This window comes from Parasteatoda tepidariorum, chromosome 8, assembly GCF_043381705.1.
Source record: "Parasteatoda tepidariorum isolate YZ-2023 chromosome 8, CAS_Ptep_4.0, whole genome shotgun sequence".
NCBI lineage: Eukaryota > Metazoa > Arthropoda > Arachnida > Araneae > Theridiidae > Parasteatoda > Parasteatoda tepidariorum.
In genome coordinates, this window is record NC_092211.1 from 41,379,139 (window position 1) to 41,400,074 (window position 20,936).

The following is a 20,936-nucleotide window of genomic DNA, read 5'->3' on the forward strand; positions in this document are numbered from 1 at the left end:
AAACCACTTAATAATTTTTTTCTATTGCAGAATCGTTGAAATATTTAATTTGCTGATTTTTTTTCAAACTTGAAAAATTCTTAAAATAANCCTATTATATATATATATATATATATAATAAATAAGGCTACTTTTTGATCTGCAATCGATTTTTGAGAGTCTTTGCTTTCAGATATCCATAATTTTACGATAGGATTAATGTTTGAAAAATTTCCTGGTCACTCTAAAACAAGCATTTTGTTTTTTGAACTATGGCAAGAAATCAAAACTTGTTGAAAAATTTTACCATTGCATGAAAACATAAGCATTTCGTTTTCTTTCCGTAGAACTAACTATTTTGTCTTTGCTACACTAAAATTCAGCTATCATTAAAGCAGTAAGTAACAGGTTTCCACATCTCAACAGGGATTTTTGTGATGAAAGGTTAAATTTAAAAAAAAAAAAATTTTTTTTTTCGTTATAGTTATTTAAAAAAGAAAGCGAAACTTGTTAGATGAAAGATATTAGATGTTAGAAGCTTTTCAAACGAAACTCGTTAGATGAAAGATATTGTTAGATGTTAGAAGCTATTTTTAAACAAAACTTGTTAGATGAAAGATATTGTTAGATGTTAGAAGCTATTTTTAAACAAAACTTGTTGGATGAAAGATGTTTTACATGGTAGAAACTCTTTTAACAAATCTTGTTAGATGTTAAATGCAATGATAGCTACCTTACAGTTTAATGAAAATAAGCTATCACGTCATAAAGTGGATGCTAAAAAATTTGTGTACGATTAGAATGGAAAAAAAGTAAATGTTTTCCTTATATGTTTTGAGCTCTTTATTTTGAATGCGTAGAATTTTGAATAAAATATCATACCTAGACATTGTTACTGACCGTATATAATGTAATTCAGTCTATTTATGCCAATATTGAAGAATACTTTTAATGAAGTAATATTATGTGCCCTATTGAGATAAAGGCACCTTGGTTTTGTGGTAAAACTGGACGCCAGGAAAACCAATGTAAATTAAGCATTTATATTAAGAAAGTCGGTGTACAAACACTTATTTACAAGGAGTATCTCAGTTCCTGCTCTAATTGGACAGAATTAAAAATCGATAAAGTAAAAAAGGAGGAATTAAAATCTCTAGCCCAAATAAAGACACTTCTGATTATAATCAAAATATCTACTATATTTATTATTACTTGAAATATGTAATGCATTTACTAATTTTCTGGGAGACTGTGGCATCAATATTATCGACTCGATGAATGTATAGCATAAATATATATTTACAAATCATAAATATTCTTGACTGTTCATACTGCAAGCTCTGTAATCTACAGGATCTTATGGACTGTTATAGAGAGTTGCTCTACACTGACAGCTAAAACTTTTGTGGTAAAATTACTGGGAGACAAGGACCTAATGGGGTAACACAGTTTTTTCTGTTAACAGGTTTTTCTGTTTTGCAGTCTATTTTCTTAATTGCCTTGTGTACGCGCCAATGTTGAAATTTTTTTTTTATTAGTTTAAATTTTTGAGGATACTCATGAGAGCTTCCTTTACTCCCTAGTCAATTAAATATTAATTTTGAAGGGAAATGAAGTTTTTAGATGTTTTTATAGAATAATCTCTAAGTTAAGGAAGTCTAATTTTGGTTAAATCTTTAAATTATCAAAGTGAAATTTGATTAATTACGAGTGCTCTTATTAATATTAATAAATGCAAATTATTAATACATGTGAAATTAAGCTTTACAATGTGAGTTTTGTTTGTATACATTCAGGAAGTGACTGCTTGTACAAAACTGTAATATAATTTTGAATCAAAATTTAGAAGTAGTAATATAATTTTGAATCAAAAATATGGAAGAAAACAAATTCGACTTCTGTGAAGTCAGTTTCCTGCAACATTTTAGTTCGATAATAGTTTTTTACAGCTCTTTATGTGCCGATAAAAAAAATACACAATAAAGTTTCTTTGAATAAAAATTTATGCTTATTTAAAATTTATGTGTCTGTTTTCAAATTTGGTTTTCGAAATATATTTTAAACGATTGTTCAAAAATAAATAAATAAAATAAAATAAATAAATAAAAATAAATTATAAAAGTAAATAAATAAAAATTAGTAAATAAACATAAATTAATAAAAAAAAATAAAAAAAAGAAAATAAATAAATAAAAAAAATAAATAAAAATAAGTGAATAAAAGTAAATATAAAATTCCTTTACTCGACTAGGTGCCTTTTTAACCATTAAATATTTCCTAAGAAAAATATATGGTTCTTCACTGCAGGTGGACTCCCAAGTCTAAAAATGTAAAAAAAAAGATTGATTTTAATGGTTTGAGAGAGACGAAGCACTTTTTTTGAAGAAAATATTTTTTCTTGTTCAGCAAAAGATCATTGAAAATATTCGAGATATTGCTAGAATATTTTACAGGTGTTTTTTCTTATCAAGAGGATATAACAAAATTTAGAAATAAAATAATAAATTGCACGGGTGATGATATGAAAAAAAGAAGTACGCATAAAGATAAAGATATTTTTCAGTATAAATACAGAAACTTATCAAATAATGATACAATTGGGGAAATTACTGGCCGTCTTTGTAAGTATTTATCAAAATTGAATAAATTTTTTACAATTTAATATGCAATGCATATTTTATTTTTAAGTTTTTGTTCGTAATATTTTTTCGCACTTTAAATTATTCGTACTTTAAAATACCAATTAACAACTCAATGTAGATGGTTTTTTTTGAAGCTTCATTATTTTTTTAAATTTTATTAAAGCTTATCTAAAAAATCAGTTTAAACTCTGTTGTATGGTTAAACTGACTACCTTTGTTTCAATTATTCTCTTTGTGATCAAAACATTACTTTCTTCTTTAATAAACAATTAATCTTTCTTTGTTTGATAAATTGCACATCGACACAAATCTGAAATTTTATCTTATAATAGAATATAAGACAAATTTCTTTAAGGGACTTAATTTAGTATTTTTAACACACATTTTCCTACATGCCTACATTATGAATCAATGTCGGAAATGACTTAAAATTTTATTGCAGAAGTTCATGAAAGTCAATTATTATTTATGAATAATACACAAATTATTCATTAATTATGCCACTTTCGTTATGATTTATAATTTATTATTATCAATTTATCATATTCAAATTCTAAATTATTTTCTAATACAGTGAATTCGCGATAACTCGAATCTGAAAGGACTGACAAAAAACTTCGACATATCGGAAGTTCGACTTACCGTTAGTTTCGGTTTTGGATTTTCAAAATATTGTCGGATTATTTAATTAATGCTTATTGAATTTCTGATCCAATTTTCTTACATAGTCTTCATATAATACTGATGTCATCCAAAACTTTTTGTTAGACTTGTAATCCAAAGGATACGTTTTTACATTCTTGAAGCATCGGGGGATTTCGGTATTTTCTGATAGCAAGTAAGGGCAATTTCTCTGTCCCAGACGCATTTCCTCCAACTAGGACAGTCAAACGTTCCTTGCTCATTTCACCCCCTGAGCAGTTTCCATCCTTAAACATCATAGTCTTATTTGGAAGACATTTAAAAAATGAACCCATTTCATCAATATTGAAAACATCATTTTAACTGTATCCTTGAAGTAAATTTGGTCCCGTTTCATTTAACCACTGTTCACATACTTCAAGAGGGACAGTTTTAGCTTCTCCATGAAGAGTGCGAAAGACATTGTGTGTGTGTTGCAAAGGAAGGGACAAGATATCACCTCCTTTTTTTTTTCTTGCTTCAAAAGATCCCAAAAAAATCGAATTAAAGGGAGTAAAATTCGAGTAATCGAGAATAATTAGCATGAAATTGAAGATAAAAGGGTCGGTAAGATCACTTGNATGAATAATACACAAATTATTCATTAATTATGCCACTTTCGTTATGATTTATAATTTATTATTATCAATTTATCATATTCAAATTCTGAATTATTTTCTAATGACTTCTTTTTAATAATTTTATGTGTAAAAAAGTTTTAAAAAAAATTAGATTCATAAATGTGTGTATTACGAAATACTAATTAAGAAATTATTTTAAGTTTCATTTTTAGTTTTAACTAAGCGTTGACTAGCATGATGTAGAGATTTATCAATTTATAAAATATTATAATTTTTCACAACATTTTATATTAATTTAGAAAATTATGTAAAAACCATTAAAAGTAATATAAATTTGGATTAAAGTAATTAAAAAATATAAGATGTGCATTTGAAGATATAGGTTTTTTAAATATTAATTTTTTTATGAATTAATATAAAGTTTTTATTAATGTAAATTCGTTAATTTTTATTTCGATTTTTCAAAAAAAATATATGTTACACAAATTTTAGATCAATTTTAGTGAAAGTGAATTTTAATGAAGCTTAAACCAATTTCAATAAAAATTTTTTAATAAAATTATAAAACTTTTTTTCAAAGGCCATGAAGTTTCTCGCAGTTCTCTTTCTCGCAGGTTTTGGCCTAGCGGCAGCATCGAATGTTTTGTCCGAGTCTTTTGGAGTCGAAGGTAAGTTGAATAGTCAACATTAAGATATTATTAAAATATAAGTTAAAATAAATTATTATTATTTAAACTTCTTGGTCGTATAATGAAGTTAGTTATAATTATGTGTCTTACAAATTTGTATTGCAATGACATACATCATATATTAAAATCAATTACAAAGCTCTTTTTTTCCCCAAAAATATAAGTTTCAAATTTTTTTGCTGATCTCAGTTACTGCTGTTACAGTTTCTTTCAAAGATTAATTATTTGCATTTAAAATAAGAAAGTTTTATAATATAAAAAATTTCGGATGAAATTACGGTAAAAAGCATCGGCACTCTGCATACCGGTAGCGACTCATACCATTTGTACCGTAACCCTGAGTGCCGGTAACTTCTTACCGGTTTTTTTGTGTACTTTTAACCAAACCTTTTACCGGAACATGTTACAGAATAAAAAAATTTGATAAACCATTATATTTTCAGTTCACTGTAAAAAAAATTTAGAAACTAATTTCGATTCGACATAAATGTTTCCAAAAATCTCAGAGAACTTGATTTAACATCATGTATCCAGTCAATTGAGAAACATTTATTTTATTTTCAAAAGTCGAGAACTGAATTGCATTGATTCAGTTTCAGAGTGTAGCGTAGCTACCACTACAACTATTAAATTCCAATTCAATAGTAAATATGACACGTTAACTCGAATCTGTTGGGGGTGGGGGAGTAATGTAGCGTAACTACCATTACAACTATTCAATTCCCATTCCTTAATATATAAGATATGTTAACTTCGATTTTATCAGGAGGTACCTATTGATAGATGACCGTTGACATTTCCGGTAGACTTGCCCCACATGGGTGAGTCGCAGATGTGATCTGAACTCATCTGCCACGACCAACACGCCTACTTTGACTGAAAAGCCACTTTGATTTAAACACACCTAGTTTGAAGGGTGGCTCACAATGAACAGTTGACTTTCTATTTGCGGCTGCGACATTATCCTACTCACCCTGTTGTTAGTCAGTCTCGATCAGCCACAACGGGAGCTAGTTCACACTCGACAGTTAATTGCAACACAAGAGCGACCACGCTATCCTAATACACCTCTCACGATCAGCACATAAAGTCCGGTGATCTTAATGCAGCTCTCCTGGCCTCCCGAAAAACAGAAATTAATCAACTAGTGATATTTATTTATAGAATTCTATTGCAAATAAAATTCTGGTGTGTGTGTGGGGGGGTAATGTTGAGTAACTACGACTACAACTATTAAATTCCTGTTCAATATTATATAAGATATGCTAACTCGATTCTATCTTGAGATATCCTTAGATAGATGCCAGTTAACATTGTGGGTAGCCTAGCCCTACAAGAGGTTTGCTCAATATTCAGAAACGTTTCTGAAAACTACATGCACCGTAGCTGCCCCATATATACAGAAACGTTTGGGGATCTTTTTACCGTGTAACAATTATCACAACATCACTGAATCATTCTAGTTAAAAATATATTACTGTAAAAATATGGTATATTTTATGGTAAAAATGAATTTTACTGTAAATTGGATTTCACAAATGATGTATCCAAAGTGCCGATTCCATAATTTGATCTTGAATTTCTAAGAATGTATTTTAAATCATACAAGAAAGTTTTCAATATATCTGAGGGATTGCTTACAAATTCAACAAGGATATTTCTTTAATTTACTATTATTAAAATGCGGCAATTCGTGCCACAAAATTTATTTTATCAAGACATTATTTGCTAGCAAATGGCATGCAAAAATTTAATTGAAAAAGTACTTATTATTAAAGGTAATGAAGTAACAGAAGTCATCTTTCTAATTTATATTAGAAGTTTATTGCATCTAAAAGTTGGGTAGTAAAATTTGATTCAACCTGCTATTATAAAATATCAAATAAAAATCAATACTTGTTAAATTACATTGCACTATGCACATTGACTGTTTAGTGTTTGGAAGTATGTAGAAGATATCAGGCATTTTATAACTATAACTTGGTTTATTTCCTTCATAAACAACTAAAACTCTAAAAGCATTTTACAACATTAAATCCATCATCAAAGTAAGTAGAAAGACATCGTACTTCGGAACTAGGTGGCTTAGGTCCAGCACACATCTCCGGGTGAGAGCTGAAGTCGAAGTGGCATACTGATCGACGGTGAGCTGGTTTTTATCCTTCTTGACTGTAGGCGCGCGCAGTCCGGGAAAGCTGATTTGCATCTTGAAAGATCGGCTTCTTCCAGCCGCGTTGCATTTTAATGAAGATGACGTTCTAAGTGACGTTCGATGTGATGAGTCTTTGATGACGCTACAACTGACGTATTGATAAATGCTTGATGTAAATATGCTACTGTATAAGACTGAATTTTGATAAACCATAGGTTACACCAGTAAAACTTGGGATTTATCAAAGTGGCTTGGTAAAAATCAGAAATATGCTGCAATTTGATTCCATTAGACATTTTCCAGCCTTTGTAGTAAAAGCTAGGAGTTGCCAACGCCTTCTGCTAACGAGGAATAATTTTCCTCTATTGCTATGATTAATTTTAAAAACTAATGAAATTTATGCCATTGAGTTCAACAAACAGCCAAAAGTTTTAAGTTTAATTTTGAAATTTTTGTTTGCTTAACATTTCTTTGAAATAAAACCGAGAACACATTGATACAGTTTTCAAAAAGATACACTTGTAGTGATACAAGTTTTGCTACATGTTTCTACAGTTTTGCTACAAAAAGACGAAAGAAAAAATAATTGCATTTTTTTAAATTTCGATTTTTGTGAAATGTACTACTACTAACAAATTATGTACAGTTTGCAAGAAAAAAATAGCAACATCCGGAAATTTTTTATATTTAATGATTAGTATTTCACTTACTAAGATTCAATCTTAATGGTTCGAGAACTCTTTTTTTAATAGAGTCTCGGTGCTGCCATCTTGTGTGGCAGAAACTAGACGTCCCAATTAACATGACCAACGGTATCTCACCCATTGTGGTGGTCCTGAAAGAGTAGATACCACCTCTGGAGAACGCACTAGGTCTGCTTATCGGCAAGACCGATTGTGCAGCTCATTGGAAATTTAAAAAAAAAAAAAAAGATTCAATCTTAATGGTTTAAGAGGCTTATCTTAAATATATTAATTAATTAATACAGACGATATTCTAAGTTACGGAATTAGGCATAAATTATATTTTCTCAGAGTAAACATAATTTATTTCGATGGATTTTGAAATCCTCATCCTCGAAATATGGAGGGTAGCCACAATCTCGAAAATATGGTCCCAATAATATAGCAAAGATAGCGGTTGAAAGTTTAAACTTCCTTATGTTAATTTTATTTTCTGTGTGCATTACGTCATGTCTCGAGCTAATCAAAAAGTTGTTGTACGCAATTATAAAATTCGGTTTTACAAAAATTATTAAATTTAAATTTTTTAAAATTATTTTATATAATTGATGTGTAAAAATTCTGAATTGTCAGGCCTATAAATTTTTACATCATTTTAAAGAAGGCAATTTTATTTGACGAAATGCAATATTTGTTCAAAATCAGTCGAATAAGTCTTGAAAAATCGAATTTTGAGTAGGCGACTTTTGAAAAGTTTGTTTACTTAAAAAACTATTGGACAGAATTCACCCAAATTTTGCACTTTGCCTTTGAAAACTAATTGTTTTGAAATAATGCAAAAAAAAAAAAAAAAAAAAAANAAAAAAAAAAAAAAAACAACAACAATTACAATTCAAAACTTTTTCATTTTCAATTAAATAAAATGATAAAAAACAGTAAATGTTTACTAAATTTTTTTAGGGGAATTATTTATGGATAAAATGAGTTTATAATCGCGTGCAAAAAGCTTTCTTTTCACTTAAAGAAGTTTTCGAGATAAGACGAAATACGCAAAAAATAAAAGGGGCATAAAAGAATCCAAACTTTCGACAGCTGTCTTGACCGAACTATTGTGACCATATTTCACAGATTGCTGCTACCCTAGATATTTTGAAAATCAGGAATCTGAATACGTCGAAAAAAAAGTCAAGTTATTCAAAGAAAGAACGTTTTTATGTACGTAATATCGTTTTCACTAATTAATTAACATATTTAGAGTTGAGACTTAGAACCTTAAAGATTCAGTTTTAGTACGTGAAAATTCGTTACTGAGGGTGTTCATTTTCCCCCATTTATTTTTTCAAAGGCATATTTTAATTCATTCTTGGTCACGCTCTACGATTTCGTCTTACGATTCGACAACAATAATATATTCCCGCACGATACTACAACAATTTAGATAAAAGGGCAAATCAGTCAGTAGTAATCACCCGATCACCGCACTCCACTCATCAACTGCTCAATCTTAGTGTGATGGTTTTGGATTCTGAAATCACAGGAGACTTTTCATGGAGTACAATCTGAACCACTAGGACACAATCAGAAACATGCAATCAGTTCAGGGAATCGAAATCAAGTAGTGAGCGGCAAAGACTCTACCCACCACACCTTCTGGGTTAGTCTGATCATATTGAGTTTGAGTGAATTCTGTTAGCATATTTTAAAACACTCATATAGTTGATCTTAAAATGACAATATCTTAAAAGTTTTAACTAGATTCAAGAAAACACAGAATAATTTTACGTGAAGATCCCGCTTATTTCATGTGTCAAAATGTATATTAATTTAAAATATATTGTCAGAAACCCTGGTTTTAACTCCAATTTCTTAATTTTGCAGTTCAATTTAACGGTGAGCCAGAAGTATTCCACGAAGTCATTTATGGTGATGGGTAAGTGAAAATAAATATGTTATGTTAACAAAATTTAAAAATCCAGCTGTTGTTTAATTAAATTAGTTAAAATTTACATATGTCAATACAAATAACCTTTTTGTAAATAAAATAATTTTATGATTTTGTTTCAATTTCTCCTTATTTATTATTTTTGCTTGTGCAATATTTGCTGAAATTCTTGGAAAAATATAGTAAATAGTGTACAGCTCTCTTAGCATCAGAAATTTTACTTAACAATATCATTTTAAGAAATAAATCTCAATAAAATACTCTACTGTGTAATATGCTTTTGAACTGGGTTCTGAAAAGAACAGTTATTAATAAGATTGAAAAAAGCAGATGAGGCTTAAAAAGTTTTTAACCAGTTTATAAATCATTCTGCATATATAACAGTAATATAATTATATAATAGGGATTTATATATAATAAATATTACTGAATGATCTGTATATCTAGCGGGGCGGGGATGCGTTTGTCTAAACTTTGGAATAGCGTTTCAGTACTGTTCTAAATTTAAGAGATTTTAGATTATTTTACTCTTTTCTATTCTTTTTACCGATTTCCATCCTGATTGATCTCCCTTCGTTCCTTAATTAAATATTAAGTTGTTATCCCCAAGATACAGAATTGCTTGACTTTAATAATTTTGAAAAGGATTTTGCAGTTATATGCAAGGGTGTTCAACACCCTATATTTAAAAAATTAAAACTTTGTCGGTTCTGTATGTTCAATCTTAACTCGAGTATGAGTTTCAGTTTTTCTGGATTTCATTATTATTTTGCAAATATTCTGAGACGGGTTAATTTGTGTTGCATACTCTGCTTGAAAATTCTATAAAGTCACGCATTCTTTTCAACAACATTCTTAGTTCCATCAGATTCCAGTGAAAACCAAGTTTCTTTGCCAAGAAATTAACGAATTCAGTGATTGAGGAGATTTTCTGTGCGCCAATACCTTTATAAAATTACGTTACATATTTTATCTATTTGGATTTTAAATTAAACTATCATTCACAATTAATTAAACCTTAGGTATCAAGGTAATTTTGCTTGCTAATTACTTTTCTTATAAAAATTGTGGTGAATACTTACAATGACATTAAGCTTCATGAAGTCGAGTATAATCCTTAGCAGAGAAAATTGAGGTGTCATTTTTACGACTGTCTCATTGAAAACTCATCTATTAACACAGACACCTTAAAGATTCTCCTCTCTTTGTATACGTAAGGAGCTACCATTTCAAATATTCCTCAATTGATGAACTTTCACTCAGGACACGCAGATGGCAGCACTTCAGTTATGCTCATCATTCTCCAACTCACTGTGTGAGAAACTCTAATACTATACAGCTCTGCTGTTAATTTGCACTACAAGATTTATTTGCACCACAATTTATTAACAAAAATTCCATCGTTAGATGTAACTTCTAAAATCAAATCTCAAAAGTACACTGTAAAAATTACGATATAAATTATCGTCACTTTGAGTGATCATCCGTAAAATCCATTTTATCTCATTAGATTTTAGATTTTTTGTTCTGTAACATGTTCCAGTAAAAATGGATTTTACGGTAAAAAGCACCGGTATCCTGAGTGCCGGTACTTTTTACTGTAATTTGATCTAGAATTTTTTACAGTGTACTTTTTTATTCCAGAAATTTTACTGGCTTTTACTGAGGTTTGATTAGTTCTCGTAAATTTACTGGCTTTTTGGGCGAAATATTTCTGAAATTTTTAAAGTACTTTCCTTTTAAAAAATATTCCCGGTATGAATTATGCACATTAGCTACCCATTATTTTTCAGGGACAGTCTTGAATCACCTTCACAGGGTAATTCAAACGCAATACAGAAGAAATATCATTATTTAAATTTATTGTTTTATGCAAATTTTTTAATAGCTTTTGAATGGTTAAATATTGCCACAACGGCTCTTCCTACAGATTTTGTATAATTTTGCTTGGATTATTTCAAAAGTTTTTTTTTTAACTCCCATATTAATTTAACTTTAAAAATTTCTTTAAATTTGAGCTTAAAATTTCTCTGTATTTCTATTTTTATTTATTTGGATTTCTTTTTGTATGTTTCTTTCATGTAAAAGCAATATCTGTAACTACTGTGTACCGTAAATATGATGTTATTGACTTAGATAATTTCCTTTTTCTTTAGAAACGATGACGTTCAATCGTTGAGAAAAAGATTAGAGGAACTGATGGAAATAGTCGCAGCACATCGTGATAGTGATAAACGTCCACCAAAGGAAACACTTCTTGAGGTGTGATATTCTTTGGTGATAACAAACCCTTAATCTTCCCAAGTTTCCTTTAATCCTATAGGATATGTTTAACATCTTAAAAGTTATATTCAATGATTTGGTAACAATAAACAATCAATACTTTTACCGAACTTCAACTTTCTTGTGAAGCATATTTAATTGAGAGTCTTCGTAAAATATCATTAAAAATTTTAGCCACAATAACAAATACTTACTCTTAATAGAATTCTTTTTATCTTATAAGACATAATTAACTGCTTATCCTCCTTAAAATATCATTAAGTTAACAAATCCACAAACTTCTTCAATTGCTATTAAATTTATGTGCGTTTAACTTCCTTCAAATGCCGTTGAAAGTATTGACAGCAATGCCAACTCCTAACTCAAACAAAATTGTTTTTAGTCTTATAAAGCTCATCTAACTGTTTAACAGTCTTAAAATCACATTAAAGATTTTGAAACCCCCCTTTGAGCCTCATGAAAGTTTAAACATTACTGCAGATTGACTTGATTTTATTGAGTTCATACTGAGTCATATGGATGTATACAGCCAAATATTTATTAACCTTACAATTTTCTGTTAAAATTTCATACAAATAAATCCACCTTTAAAGATGTGCACCGAGTTCTAACTTACTTTAAGAAATATGAAATTTTGACACCGATCTCATCTCTTCTCTATTGTGTGTAAATTTTTTAAATTTTTTTAAAAAATGTATTTAGTTTAAGAAAAAAGGCGAAGCACGATAAAGCTGAAATTTAATTTGAACACTCAGGGGCTTAACCGCTCCCTTAGCTAAACTATTGGGAGCATATTTTCCTGACTGCAACTACTCGTGATATTTTAGGGGAAAGATTGTGAATTTGTCAAAATTAAATAGTGTTTTTTTTAATTGAAAATGCGTGTTTGTGTCCGATATCGTAACTTAAAATATCTTCTTAAATTAATTAGCATGCTACAGGTCAATGCCTTGAACCATTACATTTGAATCTTAGTAGGTGAAAATTAGTCACTAGATTAAAAGTCATTCAAGTTAGTTTTTTTTTTTTTGACTGCAGACTGAACATATAGTTGTTACATAAATTTTTATTATATTCATTTGAATTCTAGCTAATGGATTGTGATGCATCAATTTCAAAGATGCTTTGATTGAATTTGTGTTACTTTTCCCAACCAGTTACTTATTTAATTGTTATAACAGTACGCTTAATGGGCAAAGAGAGTAGGAAAAATAATATTTATTTTTTATTAGAAAAATGTTGGTGTGATCTTATTTTCCCACATCACGCAAATTTTTTAATTCATAGTGACAATCGTGATAATGTGGGCCGTAGTAGCCCAGTGGTTAGAGAATCCGACTAAGGTCCGGAGGGGCTGAGGTTTGATTCTCCACTCCTCTAAGACTCACTGAGTACATGCGATATACGTGCACGTAAAATCTGTGGAATCGAAATTCCTGTGATGGGTTGCTGAGCAGTACCATGGGTACAGAGATCTAGAAAAATTTCCTTTCCCCCAGATCTTCGTCTAAATTGAAGAAGTGGTCTCATGAATGAGTAGTGCTGCCTTCTATCTATGGGGTTCTGAGTCTAGACGTACTTTCACCCTTGCGGTGCTCTCTTGTCAGACGAAAGGCGCACATTCTTGATTTAATTCGTGACGCCAACGGTTCGCTAGATTGGTTTCTCCAAATGTCAATAATAACAGCATCGTGACAACGTCGAAAAAATTAATTTGTTTTTCTACTTACCTCTGTTATACTTTAGCTATTACTGTTAAATGATATCAAAAAACTATTTTTTCTTCTGAAGATGAAAAAGATCTTTGAAGATATGGAGAAGAATGACATTGAGTTAACATCTGTGGAACAAATGGTTAAATGGGCATTGAACTATTATATTGAGTTACCTGACAGCCCTCGTGGTCTTGTGGCTCACGAGTAAGTATATTTATAATATTTAAGGTGTTATTTAATGGTAGGTTGGTAGATATTTTATTTACATCGCACAAGATATGCACAATGGGCAATTGGTGATGGTCTGGGAAACATTCCCCAGAATGATCCGAAGACATGCCATCACAATTTTGATCCTCTGCAGAGGAGATGGTTCTTCCGCTTTGGTAGCCCGACAACCTACGAGCGAAGTCGAGTTTAACGAGGACCGATGACGCGCACCCTCAGTCCCTACGCAGGCTGATTAACACACACCCGCTTACTGACCATAGCCAGTGATGTTTGACTTCGGTGTTCTCCTGGGAACCGCGTCTTTACGATCAGTTCACTGCTGGACGTTATTTAATGACAAAATTTATTATACAGTTTTAAAATCTTCGTCGAAAATGATGTAAATAAATAAATAAAAAGCAATTTAAAAAAACGCTACAAATTAATTTATTCATTAAGTGCTGAAGATTCGTTATTTGAGCTTAAAATTTCTAAATATTTTTTGTTTATTCAGGGTGAGGTCATGTGAATATTTTAATCATAATTAATGCTTTGGCAAATATTTAAATTGTTAAATATTTGTACTGAAATTTATTTTTTATTTTAATATTTATTCTAGATAGTGACAAAATTATTATTTTGTTTCAATAGGGTTCATTCATAGATATTAATTCATAGATATTAGAAATATTACTTTTGGAGACTTAGAAAAATAGTAATTTTTTTTTATGCCGAAGGGAAATTTTTTTGTTATTGCGCATAAATAGCAAATTTGAACAAAATTTTATGTTAATGGAAATGTGAAAATGTTTAAAATGAGGTACTTTTAATTAAGCATGGTTCATACCACAATTACAAATTTTAAAAGGAGATATGGCATTTGATAAGCATTGAATATAATCCCAATTTGGTAGTAAAAAGAGCTGGACATTTTTGTGATGATTTATTGCGAAGTTAAACCTTTCTAAATTAGCTACTTTTATTAAGGTTTTTAAGTCTGTAAGAATTTTATATATATTTTAAAATTTAATCAGTCAATACTGATGGTTATTAAAAATATTTTTTAGGGATCCAAAGACTGAACTAAGTAGGATTCTTAAAAAGCATTTTGAGGAAATTTTGGAAAAAGTGAAAGACATGATTGAAGATGGAAAAACTTACAAGGAAGATCTTGGTGAAAAGGTAAATTTATTATTTATGATTATTTAAAATCTATATGTGTTCTTTTGCTGTATAAACTGTGATCAGCAATGTAAATTTCAGATATGTGTCTTTGAAACAAAAAGTTTAGCTTCGATTGGAATTTTCGGTAGATTTCTGATTTAGTTTACGACTTCGCATTGTTTCTATTTTAGAGTACATCCTTGATTATTCTAACTAAAAATTTTTACACATTAATACAACATGTTTTGTGTTTTCAGCTTAAAGAAATCGCCCAGAAACTGAAAGACATGAAAGTTGACATCAGTGATCACGCTAAGGAACTTTTGAAGAAATTGAAAGATAAAGCAAAAGACTATTGGAAAAAAATCATAGATAAAATAACACCAGGAAGTGAACCGTTTTCTGCAGAGTAAGTAAAAATTAATATTAGTTTGAAGCGTAGCGAATTATTGATTGCTTAAAATTGTCAATTAATTTATTTTTTAACTAATTAATCAGACCCTTATCAGTTTTATATCGGACATCAATTTTAATCCATGTTAACTTAACTAATAATCATCAAAATCACAGGAGTTTATTTGATGATGGAGATGCTATTGCTTTCTAAAAGGGATATCTTGTAACTAAAGGATATGTTTTGATTGAAGGAGATATCTTGAAGTGTATATTCCGGCTGAAGGTGATATTTTGAAGCTATAAGAAACATTGTGACCTGAATGTGATCTCTTAAAGCTATAAAGCTTATTCCAAATGAAGAGAATATCTTGAAGCTATAAAAACATTTCGACTGAAGGGGTTAATAAGTTGTGGATGGTTGATTTAATCAACATTAAAGATTTTCTAGCAGATTTTGTGAAATTGTTTTGATCACTTTCACATATTTTCATACTCTCGTGTTGGTTTATCCTCATAAAATATTTTTTCACTATTCCAGAGCCATTTCACAGTCGAAAAAATCTTTCAACAAAAGGTTTATCTTTGATTTAAGAGAAATAGAATCTGACAAAATTTTAACTAAAAGATGAACTGATCTAAAACTTTTCAAAGGGTTTAAGTGAAAATTCATAATTGATTTATTTATTTTTATTTCTTTTTATGTCTATATACTGTTAAAGAAACTTCTGTAATTACGGTACCCTATGGAGAATTTTTTTAAATAACTTGCATAATTTCTTTTTTATTTAGTGATGCTGAATCTTTAAGAAAAAGATTAGATGAACTGATGGAAAAACTTAAGGAAATTCAAGCCAAGAATGAGAATCCACCAAAGGAAATACTCCTTGAAGTAATACAATGATAATATATCTGTTAACCTTCCCCAGATTCTTTTAGTTCTGTGAAGTTTATTTTACAGTTTAAACAGCTTAAAATGTCAAGAAACATTTTGTTTGTGCAACCATTTAAACCTTCTACAATTTTCCTATCAGTACAGAGAAGTTTGATTTCATTGAATTCTAACTGGCCACAATGATGTAGACAGCCAAATATATATATATATTTTTACAATTTTCTGTTACTAAAAAAAATTACTTTAATCAAATTTTTTTTTTTTAACAATTATAGTAGAGGCCGGGACAGCCTAGTTGGTATGGCACTGGGCCCATGTCCAATAGTTCGTGGGTTCGATCCCCGCCGGCTGAAGTCTTCCCGTTCAGTAAGCGGAGACAGATGCACGTTAAATCTGTCGAGTAGCAAAGTCCTCCATGTTCCCATAACAAATCAAAACCTCTGGGGATATTCATCCAGGAGTTTCCTTGTCATCTGGATTGGTTCAAAATTGCAAGTATACGGATCTGAACATTAGTAGTTCTATTCCCGAAATTGGGTCGGCTGTTCAACGATGGATATAAAAAAACATTCATAGTAAAACCTTTTAATGACCAACTAAATAATGGGCCTCCCTATTCAATAAATCATACGGCTTATTTTAATTAATAAACATTGCAGCATAATATGTTCAGTTCTTTTATTCAATAATTAAATATTGCGGCATAATGCATAATTTCTTAAAATTTATTTTTCAAATGTAAATGCTGCTATTATTAGTATATTATATTCGACACAACTATCTTATTTTTATCCATTAAATATTAATTATGATTTTATTGTGCAATCGAGTTTGACTTTTTTTTTTAAAAAAAATTACTAGTCTTTTGAAATCGACGAAATCACAAAAGGTTTTCTGATATATTATACTTAGAAGTATGATCCAAATGCAACAGCTTTTATTATTTATATATGTAATATGTTCGAGACAACTATATTGTTTCTCACACTGAATAATAATTATAAAACACTAGTGTTATAACCTTTCATTTTTTTTGGGGGGGGGGAGGGGTAAATTAAGCTTCCCTTTAAGAGGACGCGAGTCGCAAGTAGATTACTTGAAATAATGTAAGATGTTTCGCGATAAATTACGCCCTACCCCACAATCTTACTCAAAATTAACTGGTCTTAAGCACTATTGAATTTTTATTTCTGAGGACTACATATTGAGTTTGTATAACTTTTAGATTTTTTAAAAATGATCTTATTGAACTTTATTAAAATATTTGTGAAGAAAATTTTTATACGAGTAAAATTGCAATTTTGACAAAAATTCGTTGTATAAAAACTCATTTCAATTTACATGGAAGTTCGATTTCGTTGCATGACATATTTAAACTCGTTTCCAGTTGCTCGTTTTTATATTACAAAATCGATGCTAACAAAATTATACAAAAATGAAGCCAAATATGTAGTTAATATCTACTGTAACATTTTTCTTAAAAACTGCACATTAAATCTTCCGTTTATCTCGAAAATGTCAAATGATTTGAAAAGTCAATTTCTATAAATAGAATGAAAATATAATGGTACGTTTTACTGTGTTTTTTTTAAAGAAAACTAGAAAATTTATTTTCAATAAATCTCAAAGTTAATCAATAGATGGCGCAGCTAAGTGAAAAAAAAATTAACTAATGCTTTTAACATAGCCACAACATTGTAGCGCGGTCTGAGAAAGGAAAATTGATAGACGCTTGAGCAAATATTTCTTTTAGAATGGTCGAATATGCAGCAGAAAAACATTGCTTATAGTTTTTTGAACCAAATCATCTGTGGACAAACTCTGCAACTTATTTTAATACGATCTTTCAAATAGTCGAAATATCAAGTTCAAATTTTGTTTTTCAATTACAACGATTTTAGAAGAAGCAGAAATCATGCAGCAGAAATCATTGATTATAGTTTTTTTTGATCCTTTAGATCATCTGAGGACGAATTTTTTTAAGCTTGTTATGAAACATGTTTATAATCATTGAAATATCAAGCTTCAAAATTTGGTAATATTTCAATTAGAATGAACTGATATGCAGCAGTAGCCATTGATTTATAGTTTTTTGAATCAGCGCACCTTTTTGTGGGCTAATTTTATAACTTGATATTTCACTGAATTGTACAGTTTCTGTCACTCTGTTATAAATTAGTTTCAATGACGGCGCACAGAAAAATGTGCAATTTTGTCTTTCCACATTTTCTTTTAATTGATATTGCAAATCGTCGGTCATTTTTGGAACACAAAAATAATAAGTACTTAAATTAAATTTTTAGTAACTTATCGCCAATTAGAATGATTTCTAAGAAACCAACTAAATATTATCACTATCAGGAGCTCAAAACAATATTTTTAGATTAACACTGCTGCTTAGAAGTTATAGTTATTACATATATTTTTTAGTTAAATATTCAAATTCTTGCTTATGCATTAAATTATAAACTTAACTCAAATATCATAGTTTAATTTATAATTACTTTTGCCAATTAGTTATACAATTACCAAAACTGGCATTCTAATGACAGTTTTTTTTTTACTTTTCATTAAACTCAAACAAAAGAGGTATTCTGCACTAAAAATTTTTTCACTATAGACAATGATAGTAGTAAAAATGTCAAAAAAATTTAGTCGTTTCTACCCTAACCTATACTATAATGTTAGTTATTGTTAAATGATATCAATAAATTGTTTTTTCCCCTCTAAGCTGAAAAAGATCTTTGAGGATATGGAGAATAAAAATATTGAGTTGACAATTCTCGAACAAATAATCAAATCTACAGTGGAATTTTATTTGAAGTTAGAAAATTCTCACGATCTTGTGGCTCACGAGTAAGTATATTTAAATTATACAAATTGATACAGTTGAATATACAGTTGAAATGTGTTCTAGCGCAAAATCTTAAGAATTTAAATTAATTATTAGCATTTATAAAGCTAATTCCACTTTAAGAAATAAAAAATTTTAGTCAATAATAAGTTATTGAAATAAATTACATGCAATAGAAAAACCTGCAGAGAAAAGTAAATAATCACATTAAAAAAAACAACAACAATTAATGTTAAAAATTTACAAATTTGTTAAAAACATAGTTATAAATTTCAGAGCTTTGAGCTTATTCGCGATCGCAGGGCGCGAATACGCCACCTGGGGAGAAGATCGGTTTCATGTTAAAACAAGTCTAGCTCAAAATTCAAAAAAAGTTCCTATTCACAAGCAAGAAAATAAATAATCTTCTTACCTTTTTCTCAGAGGTGGAGCTCAGCGATTGAATGTCTCTTTTGATATTGCTATCATTGTCTCGTACAACTCAATTTAATAATATTCAGAATGACATCTATTTTTATCTATTATTTATTTATGAACCAATTACTGTAACAAAAAACAACTAAGTACAACATAAAACAACTAAGTACAACATAAAACAATTAAATACAGAACACACAAAAACTACTTTTTAATTCTAGATCTCATCAACATGATTGCTATTATGCATCTGCCTTTAAGTTTATTCTATATTCAACACTTGGGCTACGCCTACGCTTTACATCTACTGCGCGCATCATCTCTATTTATTTCAATTAAAAATAATGCCAACACATGTCTTCAACTTCTCCTCTTCCCTCTCCTCAGTTGTACTACAGAATGTAGTGTCAAAAATATTTTCTAAAATTTCCATGACGCTTACTATCTTTAAAGCAGTTTTGAGTTCCATATAGTTTCCCAACTTAGAAGTTTTTCAATCTATTTGAAAATCAAAACAGAAACCAACGTACTTCCTTCTCCTATGACTGTCCACGCGCTAATGGTGAAAGCAGACGAAGTGTTGCTATAGATAGAGAGTTCTGCTCTGCGCCACCTGTAGCCCATTTCGAACGCCAATAGGTATCACTGTAAAACTGCCAAATGATTTATCTATTAGGAAGTTAAATTTAAATAGATTGCATGCAACAGAAAAACTTACAGAAACTAAATATTATACTATTAAAAAACAATTTATTAGAACACTTTGTTTGTCGATATGAACAATTCGCTTGTAACCTTTCAATTCTTTCCAACTTTTAGCTCAGTTAGTTTTAGTATTTCGGTTGCCTACGCGAGTAAGAAATTAGTTTTTTTGTCAGATATATATATATATATATATATATATATATAAGTAGTCACTAAATCCCGGTAATAAGTTCGTTATATGGAAAATTCGCTAAATAGAAAATCCCCTTTTAAAATACTTAAGCAACACAAAACAGGTTTTAAATTCATAAACACTAGACATAATTAAAATAGCAATTGATGCACTTTTATCTTGTTAACTAGAATCTACTATTTATTTTACAAATCTTAACCGTAAAAGAAATCTGTATGGAAAGCAAGAATAGAGCAAAACATTATCCAGTGTTACACTATCATTCTATATACATTTTCAGATAAAAAAGGCTAAATTTATGTATAAAATTATAGTTGCATTTATTATAAAAGTAATTTTAAACATACATTACCACATACGTTCTTAAGTTTAACTGCTACGAATAAAATCCGTTAATTAGAACTGAGTTTTTCGTTTGAAATGAAAACAAAAGGGGAAAGGGGAAATTATTGCTTTCTCTAAGATAATTTTTGAGAAAACAGTAATAGATTTTATAAAGCAGTGACTTCAAAAATTAGTTCAAGGTCATTTCCCCCATAAAATGCGTTAACAAGTTTCAAATGTTAAGAAATATTTTGGAAAATAGGAAAAATGGATCTCAATGAAAAAATCGCTAATTATAAAATTCACTTCGCTATTAGGAAGTTATTTTACGAAGAAATTTCCAAAATATTCTTGGTTCCTCGAAAAAATTCGTAAAATAGAGAAATTCGTAAAATGGAAGTTCGTTAAATAGAAGTCCGACTGTATATAAATTA

At 29.4% G+C, this 20,936-nt stretch overlaps 1 protein-coding gene across 1 annotated transcript in view; it reads left to right on the forward strand.

The window, feature by feature from the left end:
* The window catches only part of LOC107455703 (golgin subfamily A member 4), a 134,916-nt gene that overhangs the window by 67,986 nt on the left and 45,994 nt on the right, over positions 1-20,936 (forward strand). The window contains exons 48-56 of the mRNA XM_071183880.1: positions 2,508-2,600; positions 4,464-4,551; positions 9,286-9,337; positions 11,506-11,611; positions 13,424-13,551; positions 14,625-14,739; positions 14,979-15,130; positions 15,907-16,006; positions 18,741-18,865. Of these exons, the coding sequence (XP_071039981.1) occupies positions 2,508-2,600; positions 4,464-4,551; positions 9,286-9,337; positions 11,506-11,611; positions 13,424-13,551; positions 14,625-14,739; positions 14,979-15,130; positions 15,907-16,006; positions 18,741-18,865 (959 nt within the window). The remainder of the gene's footprint in view (positions 1-2,507; positions 2,601-4,463; positions 4,552-9,285; positions 9,338-11,505; positions 11,612-13,423; positions 13,552-14,624; positions 14,740-14,978; positions 15,131-15,906; positions 16,007-18,740; positions 18,866-20,936) is intronic.